General features: G+C 49.1%; 1 protein-coding gene across 6 annotated transcripts in view; it reads right to left on the reverse strand.

Annotated features, from left to right (window-relative positions):
* Positions 1-9927: 9927 nt before the first annotated feature.
* Positions 9928-19922, reverse strand: part of TRIM9 (tripartite motif containing 9) — a 72272-nt gene continuing 62277 nt past the window's right edge. For all 6 annotated transcript variants that reach the window (XM_083514897.1, XM_083514901.1, XM_083514898.1 and 3 more), the window contains 3 exons: positions 18374-18677; positions 16796-16958; positions 9928-14610 (listed from right to left, as the gene is read on the reverse strand). In XM_083514897.1, the coding sequence (XP_083371023.1) occupies positions 14548-14610; positions 16796-16958; positions 18374-18677 (530 nt within the window). In that variant the 3' untranslated portion in view covers positions 9928-14547. The remainder of the gene's footprint in view (positions 14611-16795; positions 16959-18373; positions 18678-19922) is intronic.

Below are 19922 nucleotides of genomic sequence, written 5' to 3' on the forward strand. Positions count from 1 at the left end.
AGGAATTAAGTATAAATAGATTAATAGAGTATTAAAGGGAAAAATAAGGTTAGAATATGTTAAGATAATTATAGGATAGAAAACAGAGGAAGATGGAAAGGAATTGCTGAAACAATTAACAGAAGTGGAATACAAAAAGGGAGGTGTGAGGAGGTCGTGGAAATAAGGGAATGAAAGATAAGATATTGAAATTGTTTTGTATTTTAAATGGTTTGTGTCTTATTTTGTTATGCTTTTTTAGTTTTTTCTGTTTTGTTGTGTTCAAACGGTTGAAAATTAATAAATATTATTTTAAAAAAATAAAATAAAATATTATAAAAGTCTTCCACTGCATTCCACTCTTAGTTATCTTACTTGCCTTTACATCTGTTCTTCAATCATTTCCCTTCCTTAGGATCTTTCATAATCCATCAAATCTTTATGTTCTCTATATTCTTCAGTCTAAGCACAAACTAGTAAAACTGATTCACTGTGTCGCGAATTGATGAATGTCTACAAAGTGTGTCACCAAGATGAAAAGTTTGGAAAGCTCTGTCCTGTACACTTTTAAATGTGTTATGGAAGGGCGGGGTGAAATTATTGGTTTGTTTTGCTTTTTATGTATTTTGTGATTTTTAAAAAAAATATTGCATAAAAATATAAATAATAATAATATAAATAATAAAATAATAACAATAACTCCCTCAGGAGGCAGTGATGGCCACTGATTTGGATGACTTTCATAGAGGATTAGACAAATTGATGAAGAGGGAGGCCATCAGTGGCTACCACGTTTTCTCTCGCTGTCAGAGACAGTGTGCCTCCGAGTTCCTGGGAATCACAGGTGAGGCAAACGGCGTTGCAGTCGGGGCCTCCTTAATTCTGCTTGAGAGGGTGAGGCCCGTGATATTAGAGGCGAGAGGAGAAATGAGCTTTCCCTGATGCTGCACCTCAGAGGAAGAGAAGAAGAAGAGTTTGGATTTGATATCCCGCTTTCTCACTACCCGAAGGAGTCTCAAAGCAGCTCACAATCTCCTTTCCCTTCCTCCCCCACAACTAACACTCTGTGAGGTGAGTGGGGCTGAGAGACTTCAGAGAAGTCAAGGTCACCCAGCAGCTGCATGTGGAGGAGCGGGGAAGCGAATCCAGTTCACCAGATTACGAGTCCACTGCTCTTAACCACTACACCACACTGGCTCTCATCACATTGGAGGGCAAAGGAGCTGCAGGAGGAGGGCCACTCGCCTGGCTGTGACTGAATATAGACCTGACATCAATCCATCCTCAAGCCATCGCTCTGTGCAGCTTCCTGCATTACGGTTGCTGGGGGGAAATCGGATGTTGAAGCCGGAGTTTCCTGCAGGAAGGAAGTCGGAGAGGAACACAAGATGCTGCCTTCTAGTGAGCAGGACCCAGTGGTCCTTCTAGCCCCATAATGCCTGCACGGACTGGCAACAGCTCCCCAGGATTTCACAGAGAGAGGCATTCCCCTCCCTGCCTGGAGATTGAACTGGGAATGCATTGTGTGGTTTGTTTGTTTCAAAATTATATCTTTCCTCCAAGGAGCTCAAAGCGACCCACTTATCGTAATTTTCGCTCTATAGGACACACTTTTTCCCTTCCAAAAATGAAGGGGAAATGTGTGTGTCTCCTATGGAGCGAATGCAGGCTTCAGGCAGCTATCCGCAAGCCTTCTGAGCACAGCGGGAGTTCCCCCCACGCTCCTGCAGCCTGCAGCCCGGGGAGCACAGCACCAACTCCCGCTGCGCTCCCCAGGCTTCAGGCAGCTATCCGTAAGCCTTCAGAGCCCGGCGGATAGCACCCTGTTCTGGGGTCGGGGGAAGCTCGGGCTTCCTCCGCCCCCAGCCCCGCAAGCTCCGGGAGCAGTGGCGAGGTTGCACGCAATCTTGCTGCCGCTCCTGGACCGAGCTTCCCCCGCCCCAGCCCCGCAGCTAAAAACGAAGCCGCGTGCAGCCTCTCCCAGCTGGAGAGGTTGCGCGTGGCTAAAGAGGAAGCCAAGACAGCCAGCGGGATGGATCCCACTCACTGTCTTGCCTTCTTTGATCTTTGGGGCTGGAATATTTTTCCCCCTTTATTTCCCCCCCTAAAAACTAGGTGCGCCCTATGGAGCGAAAAATACGGTAGTTCTTCCGCTCCCCATTTTATCCTCACAAGAGCCCTGCGAGGTGGGTTGGATCCTGCTTGTGGGATTCCCAGAGGCCTCTGGTTGGCCACTCTGAGAACAAAAGCTGTCCTAGATGAGCCCCCTTTGGCCTGATCCTGCCATTCTTAAGAGCACGTGAGCCTTCGCAGGTATGGGAAACACAGAGACCCAACTTGCTAGGCATAATAGCTTTAGGGACATTTTATGCTATCTCGCCATTCCATCTGAATCAGGAGAAGCAGTTCAGGTAGTGAACTGGTGTCCGGAGGCAGGGATGGGGGCCAATAAACCAAACCGGAATCCTGGCAAGGCAGAGGTCATATGAGTCAGTGGGGCTGAGGTTCAGGAATCGGGGTCTGGCCTATTCTAGGTGAGGTGGCCCTCCCCCCTCCAAAAAAGGCAGGTAAGTAGTTTGGAAGTGCTTCACAATTCTAAGCTGTGTCCGGAGACACAGGTGACTTCAGTGGCAAAGGAACGCTTATGACCACCTGTGGATGGTTCACCAGCTATAGACATTCCTGGACTGAGAGGGTTTGGCCTCTCACTTGTGGGGTGCCTCAGGGTTCCGTCCTCTCCCCCATGCTTTTTAATATCTATAGGAAGCCGCTGGGAGAGATCATCAGGGGGTTTGGGCTGGGTGTTCATCAGTATGCAGATGACACCCAGCTCTATCTCTCTTTTAAATCAGAACCAGTGAAGGCGGTGAAGGTCCTGTGTGAGTGCCTGCAGGCGGTTGGAGGATGGATGGCGGCTAACAGATTGAGGTTGAATCCTGACAAGACAGAAGAACTGTTTTTGGTGGACAGGGGGCGGGCGGGTGTGGGGGACTCCCTGGTCCTGAATGGGGTAACTGTGCCCCTCAAGGACCAGGTGTGCAGCCTGGGAGTCATTTTGGACTCACAGCTGTCCATGGAGTCACAGGTTAATTCTGTGTCCAGGGCGGCTGTCTACCAGCTCCACCTGGTACGCAGGCTGAGACCCTACCTGCCCACAGACTGTCTCGCCAGAGTGGTGCATGCTCTGGTTATCTCCCACTTGGACTACTGCAATGTGCTCTATGTGGGGCTACCTTTGAAGGTGACCCAGAAACTATAACTAATCCAGAATCCAGAATGTGGCAACTAGACTGATGACTGGGAGTGGCTGCCGAGACCACATAACACCGGTTCTGAGAGATTTGCATTGGCTCCCAGTATGTTTCTGGGCACAATTCAAAGTCTTGGTGCTGACTTTTAAAGCCCTAAACAGCCTTGGCCCAGTATACCTGAACGAGAGTCTCCACTCCCATCATTCTGCCCGGACACTGAGTTCCAACGCTGAGGGCCTTCTGGCAGTTTCCTCACTGCGAGAAGCCAAGTTACAGCGAACCAGGCAGAGGGCCTTCTTGGTAGTGGTGTCCGCCCTGTGGAACACCCTCCCATCAGATGTCAAGGAAATAAACAGCTATCAGACTTTTAGAAGACATCTTAAGGCAGCCCTGTTCAGGGCAGTTTTTAATGTATGATATTTTAATGTGTTTTTTTGTTTCTATGGAAGCCGCCCAGAGTGGCTGGGGAAACCCAGCCAGATGGGCGGGGTACAAATAATAAATTATTATTATTATTATTATTATTATTATTATTATTATTATTATTATTGCTTGATGCATTACTGTACAGTGGTACCTTGGGTTACATATGCTTCAGGTTACACCCTCCCTTGAGATGTGGAGGAAATAAGCAGCTATCCTCTCTTTAAAAGACATCTGAAGGCAGCCCTGTTCAGGGAAGTTTTTAATATTTAATGCTGTATTGTTTTTAACACTCGATTGGGAGCTTCCCAGAGTGGCTGGGGAAACCCACCCAGATGGGCGGGCTATAAATAATAAATTATAATTATAATACTTATTATTATTATATCAGTGACCCATGCACTAATAACCTTTGGGATAGATTACTGCAGTGCACTCTGCATGGGGCTGCCCTTGAAGATGGTCTGGAAGTGCAGAATGATCAAGGGGGTGCAGTGAGTCCCCTATGAAGAATGGTTGCAGCATTTGGGGCTTCTGGGTTTAGTTTAGGGGAAAGGCGGGTGAGAGGCGACATGATATAAGTTCATAGAATTATACATGACATGCAGAAATTGGAAACCGGTCCGCATCGCACACCTGATCTGTCACATGGAGTCTTGCTTCCCCTAACCTCTCCAAGTGAACCAAGAGCCAGTGATAGGATTATAGTCTGAAAGGGAGCTTAGATCCCATTTGCCCATCAAGGAGATGCTAACTCCAGACAGAAGAGGAGCTCAGAGGGCCCTTGTAAATGGAATTTAGATGTCAAGGAGAGGGTGTCCTTTGCCTGGCGACGGCGCCCGTGATAATTCTGCTTTAGAGGGTTGGCTGAGGCCCGTGATATTAGAGGCGACAGGAGAAATGAGCTTTCCCTGATGTTGGGTCTGGGAAGGATGCAAAGGTGCTGAGCGGGGTGGACTGCTCACAGCAGGGGGTGCCTGCTGCACCTCAGAGGAGGAGGGTCACCCCCCCCCCCCGGCTGCAACTGAATATAGACCTGACATCAATCCATCCTGAAGCCATCGCTCTGCGCAGCTCCCTGCATTACGGTTGCTGGGGGAAAATCGGATGTTGAAGCCAGAGTTTCCTGCAGGAAGGAAGTCGGAGAGGAACGCAAGAAGCTGCCTTCTACTGAGCCAGACCCAGTGGTCCTTCTAGTTCCATAATGCATGCACTGACTGGCAGCAGCTCCCCAGGATTTCACAGAGAGAGGCATTCCCCTCCCTGCCTGGAGATTGAACTGGGAATGCATTGTGTTGTTTGTTTCAAAGTTATATCTTTCCTCCAAGGAGCTCAAAGTGATCTACTTAGTTCTTCTGCTCCCCATTTTATCCTCACAAGAACCCTGTGAGGTAGTGTAAAGGGAATTGGGGTTGCTTGTGCGTAGATGTAGCTGATGCTCTAGGCAACGTTCCCTGGCTAAACCTTTCCCTGGCTGGACAGCCCTTTCTCCGTGGCTGTGTCAGTCACTGGCAGAATCCGTCAGTGGGCGTTTCCTGAACTTCTTCCAACATAAAAACTCCTTGACACCAAGTCTCCGCCTAGACTCCCTGCGCGGAAGTCTTCTGCGCAGAGTGGGCGTGGCCAGCGGAGGTCCTGGACTCTCCCCGCTGGTCTCTGTGGAAGAGTCTTGGAGCCCTCTCTCCGAAGTCCTTCCCTGCTCCCCTTCCTCCCAGGTGTCACGCTGATTTCCTTCCCCAAAGGAAGTGTTCTCTCTCCCTCTGCTGGTCCCTTCTCCCGCATTGTTGGGGAGCCTTACCTCCACTCTTGGCTCCGATGGCAGTTCCCTGACAGGTAGGTTGGGCTGAGGTGAGCAGCTGGCCCAACGTCACCCAGTGAACTTTATGGTTGAGCAGGGTTTTGAACCCTGGTCTCTCAGGTCCTAGACCAACACTCTTCGCCACAAACCACACCGGCAAATTAGCAAAGCCTCAACAACAGCACACGAAAGCTCATGCCAAGAACAAACTTAGTTGGTCTCTAAGGTGCTACTTAGGGACACGGGTGGCACTGCGGTCTAAACCACAGAGCCTAGGGCTTGCCGATCAGAAGGTCGTCGGTTCGAATCCCCGCGACGGGGTGAGCTCCCGTTGCTCGGTCCCTCCTCCTGCCAACCTAGCAGTTCGAAAGCACGTCAAAGTGCAAGTAGATAAATAGGTACCACTGTGGTGGGAAGGTAAACGGCGTTTCCATGCACTGCTCTGGTTCGCCAGAAGCGGCTTAGTCATGCTGGCCACATGACCCGGAAGCTGTACGCCAGCTCCCTCGGCCAGTAAAGTGAGATGAGTGCCGCAACTCCAGAGTCGTCCGTGACTGGACCTAATGGTCAGGGGTCCCTTTACTTTTAAGGTGCTACTGGACAATTCTTTTCTTATTCTTATTTTTATATACCGTATATACTCGAGTATAAGCCGACTTTTTCAGCACAATTTTTATGCTGAAAAAGCTCCCCTTGGCTTATACTTGAGTGAGGGTCCTTTTGGGCTGCCCCTTCTTCCTCCGCTGCCTTTGCTGCTGTCAGAGGCAGAGGAGGAGGAACGAGCAGCCCGAAAGCAGCCCTTTTGGGCTGCTTATTCTTCCTCTGCCGCTGCCGCCATCACCAGGTTTGTGGTGTGGTGAACCGGCTTATACTCGAGTCAATAAGTTTCCCCATTTTTTGTGCTAAAATTAGGTGCCTTGGCTTATATTTGGGTCGGCTTATACTCAAGTATAAGTATAAGAAAGTGAGGAGGAATTAAATTAATGAGGGTGTAAGAGGAGAGCGCAAAATATGGTCTGAAGCTCAACATCAAAAAGATGAAGATCATGGCCACTGGTCCCATCACCTCCTGGCAAATAGAAGGGGAAGAAATGGAGGCAGTGAGAGATTTTACTTTCTTGGGCTCCATGATCACTGCAGATGGTGACAGCAGCCACGAAATTAAAAGACGCCTGCTTCTTGGGAGAAAAGCAATGACAAACATAGACAGCATCTTAAAAAGCAGAGACATCACCTTGCCAACAAAGGTTTGTATAGTTAAAGCTATGGTTTTCCCAGTAGTGATGTATGGAAGTGAGAGCTGGACCACAAAGAAGGCTGATCGCCGAAGAATTGATGCTTTTGAATTCTGGTGCTGGAGGAGACTCTGGAGAGTCCCATGGACTGCAAGAAGATCAAACCTCTCCATTCTGAAGGAAATCAGCCCTGAGTGCTCACTGGAAGGACAGATCCTGAAGCTGAGGCTCCAAGACTTTGGCCACCTCAGGAGAAGAGAAGACTCCCTGGAAAAGACCCTGATGTTGGGAAAGATGGAGGGCACAAGGAGAAGGGGATGACAGAGGATGAGATGGTTGGGCAGTGTTCTCGAAGCTATAAATATGAGTCTGACCCAACTGCGGGAGGCAGTGGAAGACAGGAGTGCCTGGCGTGCTCTGGTCCAGGGGGTCATGAAGAGTCAGACACGGCTAAATGACTAAACAACAAATACTCGAGAATATATGGTATTTCAACAACAGAGATGTGCCTAGGCTCTCTCCATTGCCCCCTTGGCAAGGAGCTGAATGGGAGCTGCACTTCTAAGTACACCACTGGGCAACTGGGGAGGGGACCCTGCTGCCGTGGCCCATGCCAGGAAGCAGATTCCTCCGCTGGGGCACCCAGAGGAACCACCCAGAGCAGGGGAAGAGCAGCTCAGGGAGTGGGCAGCTGGGTGGGCTCCTAGCCACTCCAAACCAGAGTGGGGAGGCACAGAGATTTGTGCCCCCTGGGCCTGCCCTCTTGGCAGGGGCCAATCTTCCCAACCCATAGGCATGCCCCCGCTGAACAACTTAGCCAAACCCTCCAACATCTGGAGTCCCCAAACCGGGATGAGGCTCGATCCTCGGGGGGGCTAGAGAGTCTTCTTCTTTGACGACCCCTCGTAGCTGAGTAAGATTGTCTTCCATCAACATGGTTTTAGTAATGAGTCCGCAAGTGACTGTGGAGGCCAATTCTGGATCCACACGTCCTTCCACAGTGGGGACACTGGTTTCCGGGCAGGAGGTTCCCCCTCCTTGTTGTTGTTGTTGTTTAGTCGTTTAGTCATGTCCGACTCTTTGTGACCCCCTGGACCAGAGCACGCCAGGCACTCCTGTGTTCCACTGCCTCCCGCAGTTTGGTCAAACTCATGTTGGTAGCTTCGAGAACACTGTCCAACCATTTCGTCCTCTGTCGTCCCCTTCTCCTTGTGCCCTCCGTCTTTCCCAACATCAGGGTCTTTTCCAGGCAGTCTTCTCTTCTCATGAGGTGGCCAAAGTCTTGGAGCCTCAGCTTCAGGATCTGTCCTTCCAGTGAGCACTCAGGGCTGGTTTCCTTCAGAATGGAGAGGTTGGATCTTCGTGCAGTCCACGAGACTCTCAAGAGTCTCCTCCAGCACCATAATTCCAAAGCATCAATTCTTCCCTCCTTCTTAGGAAGACTTAAGATACTGGCATGCTAGCAAGAGGAAAGGTTACGACATCTGGGACTTTTCTGTTAGAGAAGAAGTGAGCAAAGGAGGTGGGGGGGGAGTAACATGGTGTGGAGAAAGGGGGGTGTGAAGTTTTTCTCCGTCATAATGCTAAAACTCCTGTCTATCCCATGAACCGATTGTTGGAAGATTCAGGAGAAGTTTTGGTGCGAAAACGGTGCCATTCATACCACGGAATATGTGGAACATGGCCAGTCGCATAGCAAGGTCAGGTGGTACCCGGTGCAGAAAATTTATTGTCAAACCCCCCCCCCCATTGATTTATTATTATTTTTTTGCCTGCAAAAATGGGTTTGACTGAGGGGGGCAGAGTTGCTGAGCTTTTTTTTTTACGGAGACAAACTTATTCAGCATTTCAACAACTGGAAGCCTCTGAACATGGCACTAGGTGGGCAAAGGTTGGGAACAGACGCCATCTGCTGGGGGACAATGGTTTCTTCCATTGATCACCTGCCGCCTTGGGGCTTGCGAGACTGCACAGAAAGACCATATTTCTAGAGGCACTGAGGAAGAGGGCGGTCACCTCAACAGCTGTGCCTTGGATTCATTTGATGGATTTGTTTCTGTAGCACAGAAATACATGTCATCATTACTAAAGGCCGAGTTGCAGGGGCCATTGAAAGAGCTGGCAGCCCTATAATTGCATCAGGATGTGGTCTGAGACGTGGAAGGCCAAGATGTCAAGAAGGGGGCAACAGACAGACCTCCTGCGCTTTTAATATCTGCCATGAAATGTACATGTGCTACACTTCCCTCTTCTACACAACTGTTAAAAGTTCAAGAGGCCTTTGTCCTCTCTGGCATCTGGCCAATGTAACCCATGTTATTATCCTTGTTATGATTTAAGAGCAGGAGAACACATTGCAAAACCAATAGAGAGATGGCCTATCAGCTGATACTCTGCAGCAACAACAAAAATTATTCTTGTTGCTATTTATTAATTGTGATGGCCTGGGATTCGGACTCGGATGCTGAACCTGAGGGATCCCAGCCTGCACAGGATTCCCCACCTCCAGAACCAGCTGAGCTGGGGCTGGGGCATGAGCCTGAAGGGTCCTCACCTGTGCTAGATCCTCAGGTGCAGGTGTCAGCTGAGTCTGCTCTGGCTCCTGAGGTGATGGAGGACCCATTGCCTGCAGGTGCTCCACTCTCAGCCCCGTCAGGGGAAGGTGAGGTTGCCTCTGGGTCCAGTAACCCTCCAGCCTCTCCTGAGCTGCAGAGGCTCAGGGCAGAGAGGCGGAGGGAACTAAGTTCTCGCAGGAGGAGTGCTCGCCTCCAGGCCAGGAGAGGCGAGTCACCAGAGGATCGGGGCTGCCCTATGCCTCGGGGCAGATAAAAGCCGGCCAGCCCCAGTCCCAAGTTGCGGGAGCAACATTGTTGATTGCTAGTTCCTGCCTGAACCCTGTCCTGCTTTCCTGCCTGAGCTCCTGACCCGCCCTGGCTCCCTGCTTGCAAGCCTGTTCCTGACTTCACCCGACTCCCTGCCCTGCACCCAGATTCAGCTACTACGGACTGCCTCCACGTTGCACCTTTGACCATGGACCGCACTTGGACCTCGCCTCTTGGGTAACCCATGGGACCATCACATTAATTTATTGTTATTATCGGGCGGATGTTGTATTGTCGACACTCCTGAGTTTTGGGTTGTATTTAAGTAGGTGTCCTCTTACACTCCCTTCCCCCGACTTCCTCTTCCAGATCCAGGCACCCCCCCCCCAAAAAAAAGAAACAGTCAGAAACACTGGCAATTCTCTGACTAAAATCTTTTATTAGAACAACACACAGGACCCCTTTTGGGCCTGGGAGGGCGGCTGTCTGCAGCTAAAGATTGCAATAAGTTGCCAACGACATGTTACGAAGTCACTAGGAATCTATTCTAAGCATCAGGAACATCATCAAGAAGCAAGATCGATGCTGATGGGAAAACAAGGCCGCAGGTGGCCCAGCCACCCAAGCCCTGGAGGAGATCGGCGTCACCCTGAAACCTGTCTCCTCTGCAGCCGAGAAAAACGAAGAGCGTGACTGCGAGGTTAGCACCCATTCAATAAATTATGTTTAACGTAATGCTGGTACAACATCACCATAACAGAGAAAAATCAGTTCTAAGGGGAAGGAAATCCTAGAAGGGAACAATTACTTATTTACAGACATCTCCTTTGTTGTTTTGCTTTGGGTTTTGTTTTGTTTTTTGCTGTTAACATTTATTACATTGGATTGTTTTCTTCCCACCATTCCTGATTTATCTCCACTCCTGGTTAAATGAATCAAAGCAGATAATTAAATAACTTACGATGAGAAACAATGGTAGAAGAAAGAAAACAATATCTCAACCCTCCGCAGACAACTATCTCTAGAGAGCGCCACCAATCTGAAAGCAAAAGGAAAGGTCAGACCAGCATGCTGTCCGTGCTACAGAGAGAATATTATGGCACCAACCACATGGGGTGGACTTGAGGCATTATGGGGTATGTACATGACATTCGCCAAATTTAGCAGCCAGTCCCAAGATGGGAACAGATTCCGATGGAACGGTTTGTTAAGGTTTTCTAAAGTTGCCTCCTCCAAAATGGAATGTGGATGGTTGGTATGGCCACAGATATTAGCATCCCTATCATTTATGGCCCCCCGCCCACTTCCCTGGAGACTCCAAATGCCACAAAACTGCCAGTGCTGTCCCTCTCTGTTCTGAATTGAAGGATTGGGCTTCCACAAAATCCAGGGTTGAACCACTGAAATACAAAGGCTTCTTCTCTTGTTGGAACAACATCTCTGATGCTCTGGAGCTGTCCCAGGTCCTGACTTGCCACCGGCTGACAGCTACCAGCTTCCTACCAACCTCCTGACCACATTGCCTGCTCTCGGGCATAATCCAGACTAGTTTCCTTATAAGGCATTGCTCAGCAAATGCTCAGCAAATCCTTCTGCCCCTGGTGTAAACCGATACATGGAAATGCATGCAAATATGCATCTGCCGAGGCCTTATCTGTGCTCGCATTTTTCTGGGTCACACGCACTGCGCCCATCTCAAATTGCAGTTAGAGGCAGCTGCTAGGTGGGTCTTTCGGGAGCAGACGTGGCTGAGTATTTCATTGCAACGTGGTTCCTTCCAGTTCGGCAGAAACGTAATGACAGAGAGCCAGCCTGGGTTGACACTGCGACACAGTTAATCAGACAATGCAAAGAGCAGATAATAATATTATGGTGATACAGAAGAAGTGCATTTGGATGGGTGGGGGTAATGCTGGCTGGCCTGGTTTCAAACCAGGAAGGTGGCAACCATGAGAGGTAGCCATGGCAATGAGAATATTTAATTTCCTGAGATTGTGAAAGGAAGGTATTCCTGCTCTCTTCTCTCCATGTCTGTCGTTGACCACATAGGAATGCTAGATCTGCCTCGTAGTTGTTGGCTTTTTTAAGGCAAAGTCATCACTGTAGCTAATTTTGAAATGCTGCTATGGAAAATTATGTCCTGACACACACGTGGACATGAGGCGAGATGGATGCTATGTACCGGGATGTAGTCAGAGAAAACGGAAACATGTCGCGTCAAGCTTGTTTGCAGAATCAAAAAGGACCCCGCAAGCAGCGCCCCCCCCCCACTGAGCAAAAAAGCAGCTGCCCATTTAGAGTGGGCTATCCAAAATTGACAGCTCCGTGTTGACATGGTCAGGGAATCTCACATTGTTAATACAGCCTTAGACTAGCCAAAGAGCTGGTTTCATCAGTTACCTACGTGGTCTGGAAGCCACCCATAGGTGCTTGCCTCTGATATCTGTAGGAAGCAATCAGTAAGTCCAAGACTACAAAGCCCAGCATCAAGCACAAGGCAAGAGGGGTGCTATCCAAGGGAGGTCCAGCGGCAGATACCTGCCTCTGCCATGTTTCAGACCATGCATGAGTTTATTCTTAATTAAAAGCTGCACTTCTGGCCTCCCAATGGTCTGCACACTGATATGCAATCCTGTTTGCTTGCTCAAAAGGAAGCCATGTAAGTCCCACTGTGTTCAACAGGATTTACTTCAAGTTAAGTGCGTTTAGGACTGCAGACTTGTCCCCGAGCAACCCTGTGCATGCTTACTCAGAAGGAAATTGCATTAAGGTGTGTTTACCCCCATGCTAGCATGCATGGGGTTGCGGCCACAGTGACTGATGTCACAAACAATTAAATGGGCCTGCGCACCAGGACAGGATGTCAAAGGCACAAGCTTCTTTGCCTTGGAAATATAGCGAGATAGAGGAAGGAAGATGACCGTTGGACAGGTGCTGATAATGTAGCATTATTACGGCATGAAAATGAAACACAACGAATTGGCTGGTTTACAAGGGAAACTTGAATATATCTAAGAGCCAGCCTTTGAGCCTTGCTGTGAATATGGATCTCTCCCAGTCTGAAATCTCTCCCCACAACATGACCAGTCTGAAGTCACAGCTCTGCAAACTGACTTAGCACACAAAACAATCATGTAAGAAGCCGTTTCCAGTCAAAGCTGCAATAATCACCGCAGCGTGAAGGATGTCCCACAGGGCCGGCCCTAACATGAGGCGGCTGCCTCAGGCCGCAAATATTGAAGGGCGTCAAGTGGCGGGAGCTCTGTGTATGTGCGTGTTATGCAACCTGTCCTGCGCCCTTGGGGTTCAGTGGAGGATGTTGAAACAAGATTCAACGGTCTGTTGAGGTTTTGTACTTTGAATAGGACTGGGAGGATGTGACCTCTCACATTTTGCTTCAGTCCGAAACAGCCAGAGGATATCAGGATAGCAAAGGCCGATGTAAACCAATGAGAAACAGAAATGCATTATGGGAGCTGCCATGTCTAGCGTGCAAAGGGCCCTTGTTGCACACTAGAGCAAATTGTGGGTGCCTCCTTCTACTTCAGGCATTCAGAGACAGATTGGTGACCCACCCTCCATTTACAGAGGTACAGGACAAATGTCTGGATAAACAGCCAATTAACTTGAGCCAGAAGATTGTCACGTTCTGCTAAATACAACCATCCATCCCAATCAGAAAAGAAATGGGATATTGGATATATTTGCTGAATGCTGGCAGGGGGGGCATTTCTGGGTGGCATTTTGGGGGGAGCATTCAGAAATCGGAATGTTGGCATTTGAGTTTTGAAACTCACTGAAAATGGAAATGTTCTGCTCCTACAAAGTGATAATTTACTCAGAACTCAAATACGAATTTCCAAATTTGAAAATGATGCTAATTTCATATGCAGATTGAAGCATTGAGGAATCCTCCGTAGAGTGATCTAAATCATACATCTCACCCTCACAGGGCTGTTAGACCCGTATCTGAGCTGCGCCACTTCAGATGTGGGCACTGGGAGCAGCTCCCATCACATCTGGGCTGGAGAACCAGGCCTCAGTTGCTTGGCCCCAAAGGATGCCCTGCTAAAATACCATCCTTCATAACCAACATTATTATTTTCCAGTGTTGATTTGTTTATACCGGTGTTCTGTGCTTTGTGGTGAACCGCCTTGCGCATCCTCTGGATCAAAAAAAGGGGTGCCTGATCTTGAAAAACGAAAAGCTAAACACTGTAATTGGGGGGGGGGGGAATCATGTGACCTTTTCCCAGCACCTCTCTGCTTTGACTGGGACAAAATTAAGATAAATCCCATCTCCCAGGGCTTGATTCATCATTCTGCATGGCTTTTGTATGTCGATTAAGTGGTGATCCCAAGCTGATGTCTGTGAGAAGGTATTATTCAGCAAGAAAGGCCACGAGGACAGAGGAGGCAAAAGTCGACTGGACTCTCTGCAAACCCTTCAAGGACCAGCCAATTCTTGCCCGCCCAGGGGCTTGGGGTGGGCTGGGGGGGGTCTGCCTGATGTTATATGCACAACTCTCCATCCATAGCAAGTGAAGCTCAGTTTTCCTTCTGGCTGGAGAATCCGCAAGTTGGTTCAGCCGCCGCGCCCTCAGGAATCTGATCCACATTTAGGGGAAAGGGGAAATTGCAAACTGAAAGAATAACTGAACCCAAAAGCTGATTCGAGAGAGTCGCATCTCAGGCTCTCTCTGGGAACGCTGTCGTCAGCCGAAAGAGCAAAATTAGCAAAGCAAACACACATTCGTGCACACACACACAGAGAGAGAGAGAGCGTACAGGTGGGGCTGGAAAGGCGGAGAGGGGTGGCCCTGGCGGATGCCCAAAGTCTGCTTGGTCCTTTCTCTTCTCTAGATTCCACCCCGCTTTTTGTCTGTTGGTTTGTTTAAAAAATTTGGTTTCCGCTGGCCTGGAGTTACCAGACGACCAGATATTCTCCTCCTTTCTCCCATGAGGTCAATTCCTGAAGAAAACGAACGCAGGTCTCTCGGTATGTCCTGAGAAAAAGCCGCCGGGCGCCCCCTGACTCCTTACTGCATGGAGCCTCGTGCGTTGTAGAAGTCCGGGACTGGGAGACCGGTGTGCAGCGTCACCTGCAAGCAAAGAGAACTTGGTACAAATACCCTCCAACATTTATCCAATGAAAATACAGTGGAGCCTCGGGTTGCGGACGTAATCCATGACGGAGGCACGGCCGCAACCCGCAGTGTTCGTAAGCTGCAGTGCTGCGTCTGCGCACGTGCGCGACACGATTTGGCGCTTGTGCACATATGTGAAGCGCGATTTAGTGCTTCTGCACATGTGCAAGCGGCGAAACCCGGAAGCAACCCTTTCTGGTACTTCCGGGTTTCCCGCGGTCCGCAACCTGAAAACGCGTAACCCGAAGCGTCTGTAACCCAAGGTACCACTGTAGGAACATCTCATTCCACAATGATAACTTTACTATTTATACCCCACACATCTTATTGGGTTGTCCCAGCCACTCTGGGCAGCTTCCAACATATATAAAAACACAATGAAACATTAAACATTAAAAAAAACCCTTTCCTATACAGAATAAAAAAATTCCTTCCAGTAGCACCTTAAAGACCAACTAAGTTAGTTCTTGGTATGAGCTTTCGTGTGCATGCACACTTCTTCAGATACAGTGTATCTGAAGAAGTGTGCATGCACACGAAAGCTCATACCAAGAACTAACTTAGTTGGTCTTTAAGGTGCTACTGGAAGGAATTTTTTTATTTTGACTATGGCAGACCAACACGGCTACCTATCTGTAACTTTCCTATACAGGATTGCCTTCAGACAGCTTGGGGGTTGGATAACTCCATACTCTCCAATGAAAATAGGGACATTCCAGGATCAAATCAGAAACCAGGATGGCGTCTCTAAATCAGGGACTTCCCTGGAAAATAGGGACACTTGGAGGTTCTGGGTACAGGGTACAACAAGAGGTGGCAGGACCGGCCCTACGATGCGGCAAAGTGAGGCAGCAGCCTCAGGCGGCAGATGCTGAATTGTGGGGATTGTGAGTGCTATGTTGGCATTCTGCATTCAGCTGCAGTGGAAGAGACTTCCCTTTCCCAGTATTGGAGTAAGATTCAACCACCAGTCCAGTGGGCTTCAGCCCATGCCTTGGGGAAGGGCATCATCTTGTCCCTTGCCTCAGGCAGCAAAATGTCTTGAGCAGGCCCTGAGGAGTGGGGGTGGCATTTTTCATCCCATCACAGCTGGCAGGATTTGATCTTCCCATGCTCACAGAACCATCTCTCTCTCTGTGTATGTGTGTGTGTGATGGCATGGGACTCGGGCTGGGACTCGGAACCAGAGGAGTCTCAGTCCGCACCGGATCCTTTGCCACAGGCATCATCTGAACCAAGTCTGGGGCCTGATCCTGAAGAGGCCCAGTGTTTTAAATTTGTTGTTAGCCCCCCTGAGCCCAGTTTTTTAACCGGGAAGGGTGGGATATAAATAAAAAAATTTTTTTTTTTTTATTATTATTATTATTATTATTATTATTATTATTATTATTATTATTTATTCCTCCCAGGAAGTCACTAGGACTTGAGGGGCAATTATGGCAGGACCATGACTGTATATTTACACATTAAATGAATCCCCCGCTGTCTTTACACCATAGGCATCAACTCCTAGGGGCCCAGCTCTTTGGGCCCTCCCAATAATTTTTTTGGGGGGCTGCCCTTCCCAATGATCAGGGGGTAGAAGAGGCCAAATGCCAATTGATGCCTTTGCTTTAGTCATTGTTGTGCATACTCCCTAATTCCACACAAGAGCAGACAACGAGGGATTGGGCAGAACTCTACTCACCCCCACTGCCCCACCCCACTGCCATGTTTATGAGTAGCAAAATTGGAGTGTTTGGGCAATTCAGAACAGGACAATTTTTTTGGGGGGGGGGGCGGCTGTTTGAACCTGCCACCTGCTGCCCAGCCCACCCCCTGCCCAGAATGCCCTGCTTGAGGGCACTAGCTTTGAGTACCAAACTGATTCTGAATATTTAACCCAGCAACCTGAGAATCACAGCTTGCTTGCTTTTCGTCAAAGCGAGTTTCTAGTCCTTGGCGTTCCTCCGCCTGTTTTGGACGGCAACTCCCGTCATCGGCAGCCAACGCAACTCTGGGTTTCCCGTTCTGATTCCTGTTCTTCCCACTCTCTGCCCTGCCCCTCTCCAGCAACTGATGGGAGCGCTTCATCCCGAGATGCAAGAAGCCTCTATGTCTCTCCTCCCAGAGGCCCGGACTCCTTCCCATTCCTCCTTACCTGCACATTTCTGTTCAGACTGACAGCAGGGAAGAAGACACCTTCCAGGTTCTCAAAGGCCACTGGCCCCTGCTGGTCCTCATTGATGGAGAAGGTCAAGGTCCTTCTGGTTAGGTCAAGCAAGATCCCGACCGTAGCCCCTTTGGTGATGCCCCCTTCAGTCCTGCCGAGAAAGAAAGCGCTCCTCATTAGCTCAGGGGGGTGGGCTAGATGACATTTTGGGTCCCTTCCAAGCGTACACGTCTATGGTTAACCTCTCTCTCTGTTTAGGGGTACAGTGGTACCTCTGGTTGCAAACGGAATCCATTCTGGAGGCCCGTTCGCAACATGAGCAGAACGCAACCCACGTCTGCGCATGCGCAGGTCGCAATTCACCGCTTCTGCGCATGTGCACGACATCATTTTTGAGCCTCTGCGCATGCGCGAGCGGCGAAACCCGGAAGTAACCCTTTCCGGTACTTCCGGGTCGCCGCGGGACGCAACCTGAAAAGACATAACGTGAACCGAACATGACAAGAGATATGACTGTACTCTCATTTTCACTCAATAAAATCACCAGTTTATAGTTCATATCAGGAAAAATAAATACAGTAAATGGACGAAAGTACAAAGATTCACAAAATGTTTAGGGGTATGCGTACACCTGTGTCACCCCAGAAAAAAACACTGTGTGTGTGTGTGTGTGTGTGTGTGTGTGTGTGTGTGTAAATTTTTAATTAAATTTTCTGTTTTACCATTTAAAATACCCATTTTACATCCTTAAGCTATTAGTGACTTCCCTTCTTTTCTTTCCATAGTTTATTTTACAGATCATAAATCCCTGCACATTTTACAAAAGCCATACCATTCAATATTCCATTATTGCATCCATCAAAACTTGTTTGCACTGCTGAATTTATCGTAATGCTGCCAGCGTTTTCAGCTGTACACAATTATTTCCCATATACAGTGGTACCTTGATTTAAGAACCGTCTGGTTTAAGAACGATTCAGTTTAAAAACTCTGCAGAACCGGAAATAGTGTCTTGGTTTGAGAACTTTACCTCGGTTTAAGAACGGAAGCAGAATGGTGGAAGGGCACTGGTGGCGGCAGGCCTCATTAGGGAAAGCACACCTTGGTTTAAGAACAGTTTCGGTTTAAGAACGGACTTCCGGAACGGATTAAGTTTGTAAACCAAGGTACCACTGTATTCAATAAACATCTCCCAATCTTCTTTAAACATATGTTCTTCTTGTTCTCTTATTCTATATGTTAAGTCTGTGAGTTGTGCATATTCTGTCAACTTAAGTTGCCATTCTCGTTTAATTGGGACCTTGCTCGTTTTCCATTTTGGGGCTAACAAAACACGGGCTGCAGCAGTAACATACATAAATAACTTTTTTTGACACCTGGGGATTTCAGTCTGAATTATCCCCAACAGAAAGGACTTATCGTAACCCTCTTCTAAAACTATCCAAGTTGGTGGCCATCACACTACGTCTTGTGGCAGAGAGTTCCATAGTCTAACTGCGTGCTTCCAACGTTCAGAGGATGGGGGGAAGAGACAGAGGGAACCAGAGATGCTCTGGGGCCTCGTACCTGTTGGTGTGTGAATTGTTATGCATGAACCAGCTCCGGTTGTTGTCCACGTACATGGCCCAGGCCTTGTCATCTTTCCCCAGCATGACGTCCTTGAGAACATCCATGCGGGCCACACCAAAGGCCGGGTCTGGGTGGTTGTCGTAGCGGTCGATGGACAGCTCCCAGTAGTGGAGCCCCTTGGAGAAGCCCGTTTTGCCCAACACCACCCGGTCGTCGTAGCTGTTGCAGGTGACGGTCAGGTTGTCGTTAGAGAAGATGACGTCCGAGTGGGCCGTATTTGGGTCAAACGAAAACCAGGCCACTGCAATGGACACAAGGGAAGAGAAGTTACCTGTGTGAATGGGATGGCAGTCCCTGGGCTGGGGGGGGGGAGGCACAAAATGCATTCCATGCAGGCATGCAGGAGGAAGAGAGTTGCAGGTTGCTCAAAGGCCACGATTCCACATGCTTTCTGGGACAGAGCCGGCCTAAGGCATTTTGCCGCCTGAAGCAGGGGGCAAGAAGTTGCCACCACCCAGTCCCATTCACCATACAAAAGCTCTGCAGACCATTGCATCTTATTTCAGCATCCTCCACTGCACCCCGAGGGCTCTCTCTGTTAGTTTCTGTTTGCCACTGTGCAGCTGCTTAGAGTCACAAGACTCTGTTTACATTCCAGAGACATTCCAGGCTGTTGGAAGTCTCACGGGAGACGGGAGATGGACGTGATGTTACTGGTTTCCTGTTCCTTTGTTTGTTTCAGTTGCTCTCTGCCTCTCACAGAGAGAGGATGTGGTTTTCTGTCTGCATAGTAAGAAATAAAGCATAGCGATGTAGCCATAAATCTCATCACTTCTGCATGCCGTTTTGATTCTCTGCATAATGGGGAATGTGCCTGGAGCCTTATCAAAGGCTCAGGTCGTTAATCACGTCGGAGGCGATTCCGGAGGAGCTCGGCCGATCGCAGGTTCCGACACTCTCCACTCAATGCTCATCAGTATTTGCCACCCGAGGCACTTGCCTTACTCTGCCTCATGGTAGGGCCAGCCCTGTTCTGGGGACAAATCCAAAGGGATTTGAATCCCTCCCTATGTAAGTTATGCAAGCTGCGTATAGTAACTCCCCACAGCAGGTAGGGAGATAAATGGTTTAGTTTTTGTTGGAAGGTGACTTGCAGCAGAATGGAAACGATGCTGCGTGCGACAAATAGAGGCAAGAACAGAAAATGGGTGGAGCGTGGGCTCATGGGGAAGAGCCAGGGGCTGACACCCCTCAACCTGCACCTGCCGCCTGAAGGCCAGTGTCTCACTCTGTCTAATGGCAGGGCTGCCCTGGGCCTGCAGACTTGGCTCCCTGATTGCCCTTGCCTTTGCCTGCTTGCTTTGTTTAGGCTTTTCACTGCAATTGCACATTGTCCGAATGCAGAGGACAGGAGATGATGCCATTGGGTCGCTGAGTTTTGCTGCACCAACTGGGAACCCGCAGAGCTTTGGGGTAGCAATCTGGGCAGGTGCCAACTTCATGGCTTGGACTTGGTTACCGGAATTCCTACGGGCAAGACGTCGCC

The sequence above is a fragment of the Podarcis liolepis genome (assembly GCF_965112155.1).
Source record: "Podarcis liolepis genome assembly, chromosome: 1".
NCBI classification, from domain to species: domain Eukaryota; kingdom Metazoa; phylum Chordata; class Lepidosauria; order Squamata; family Lacertidae; genus Podarcis; species Podarcis liolepis.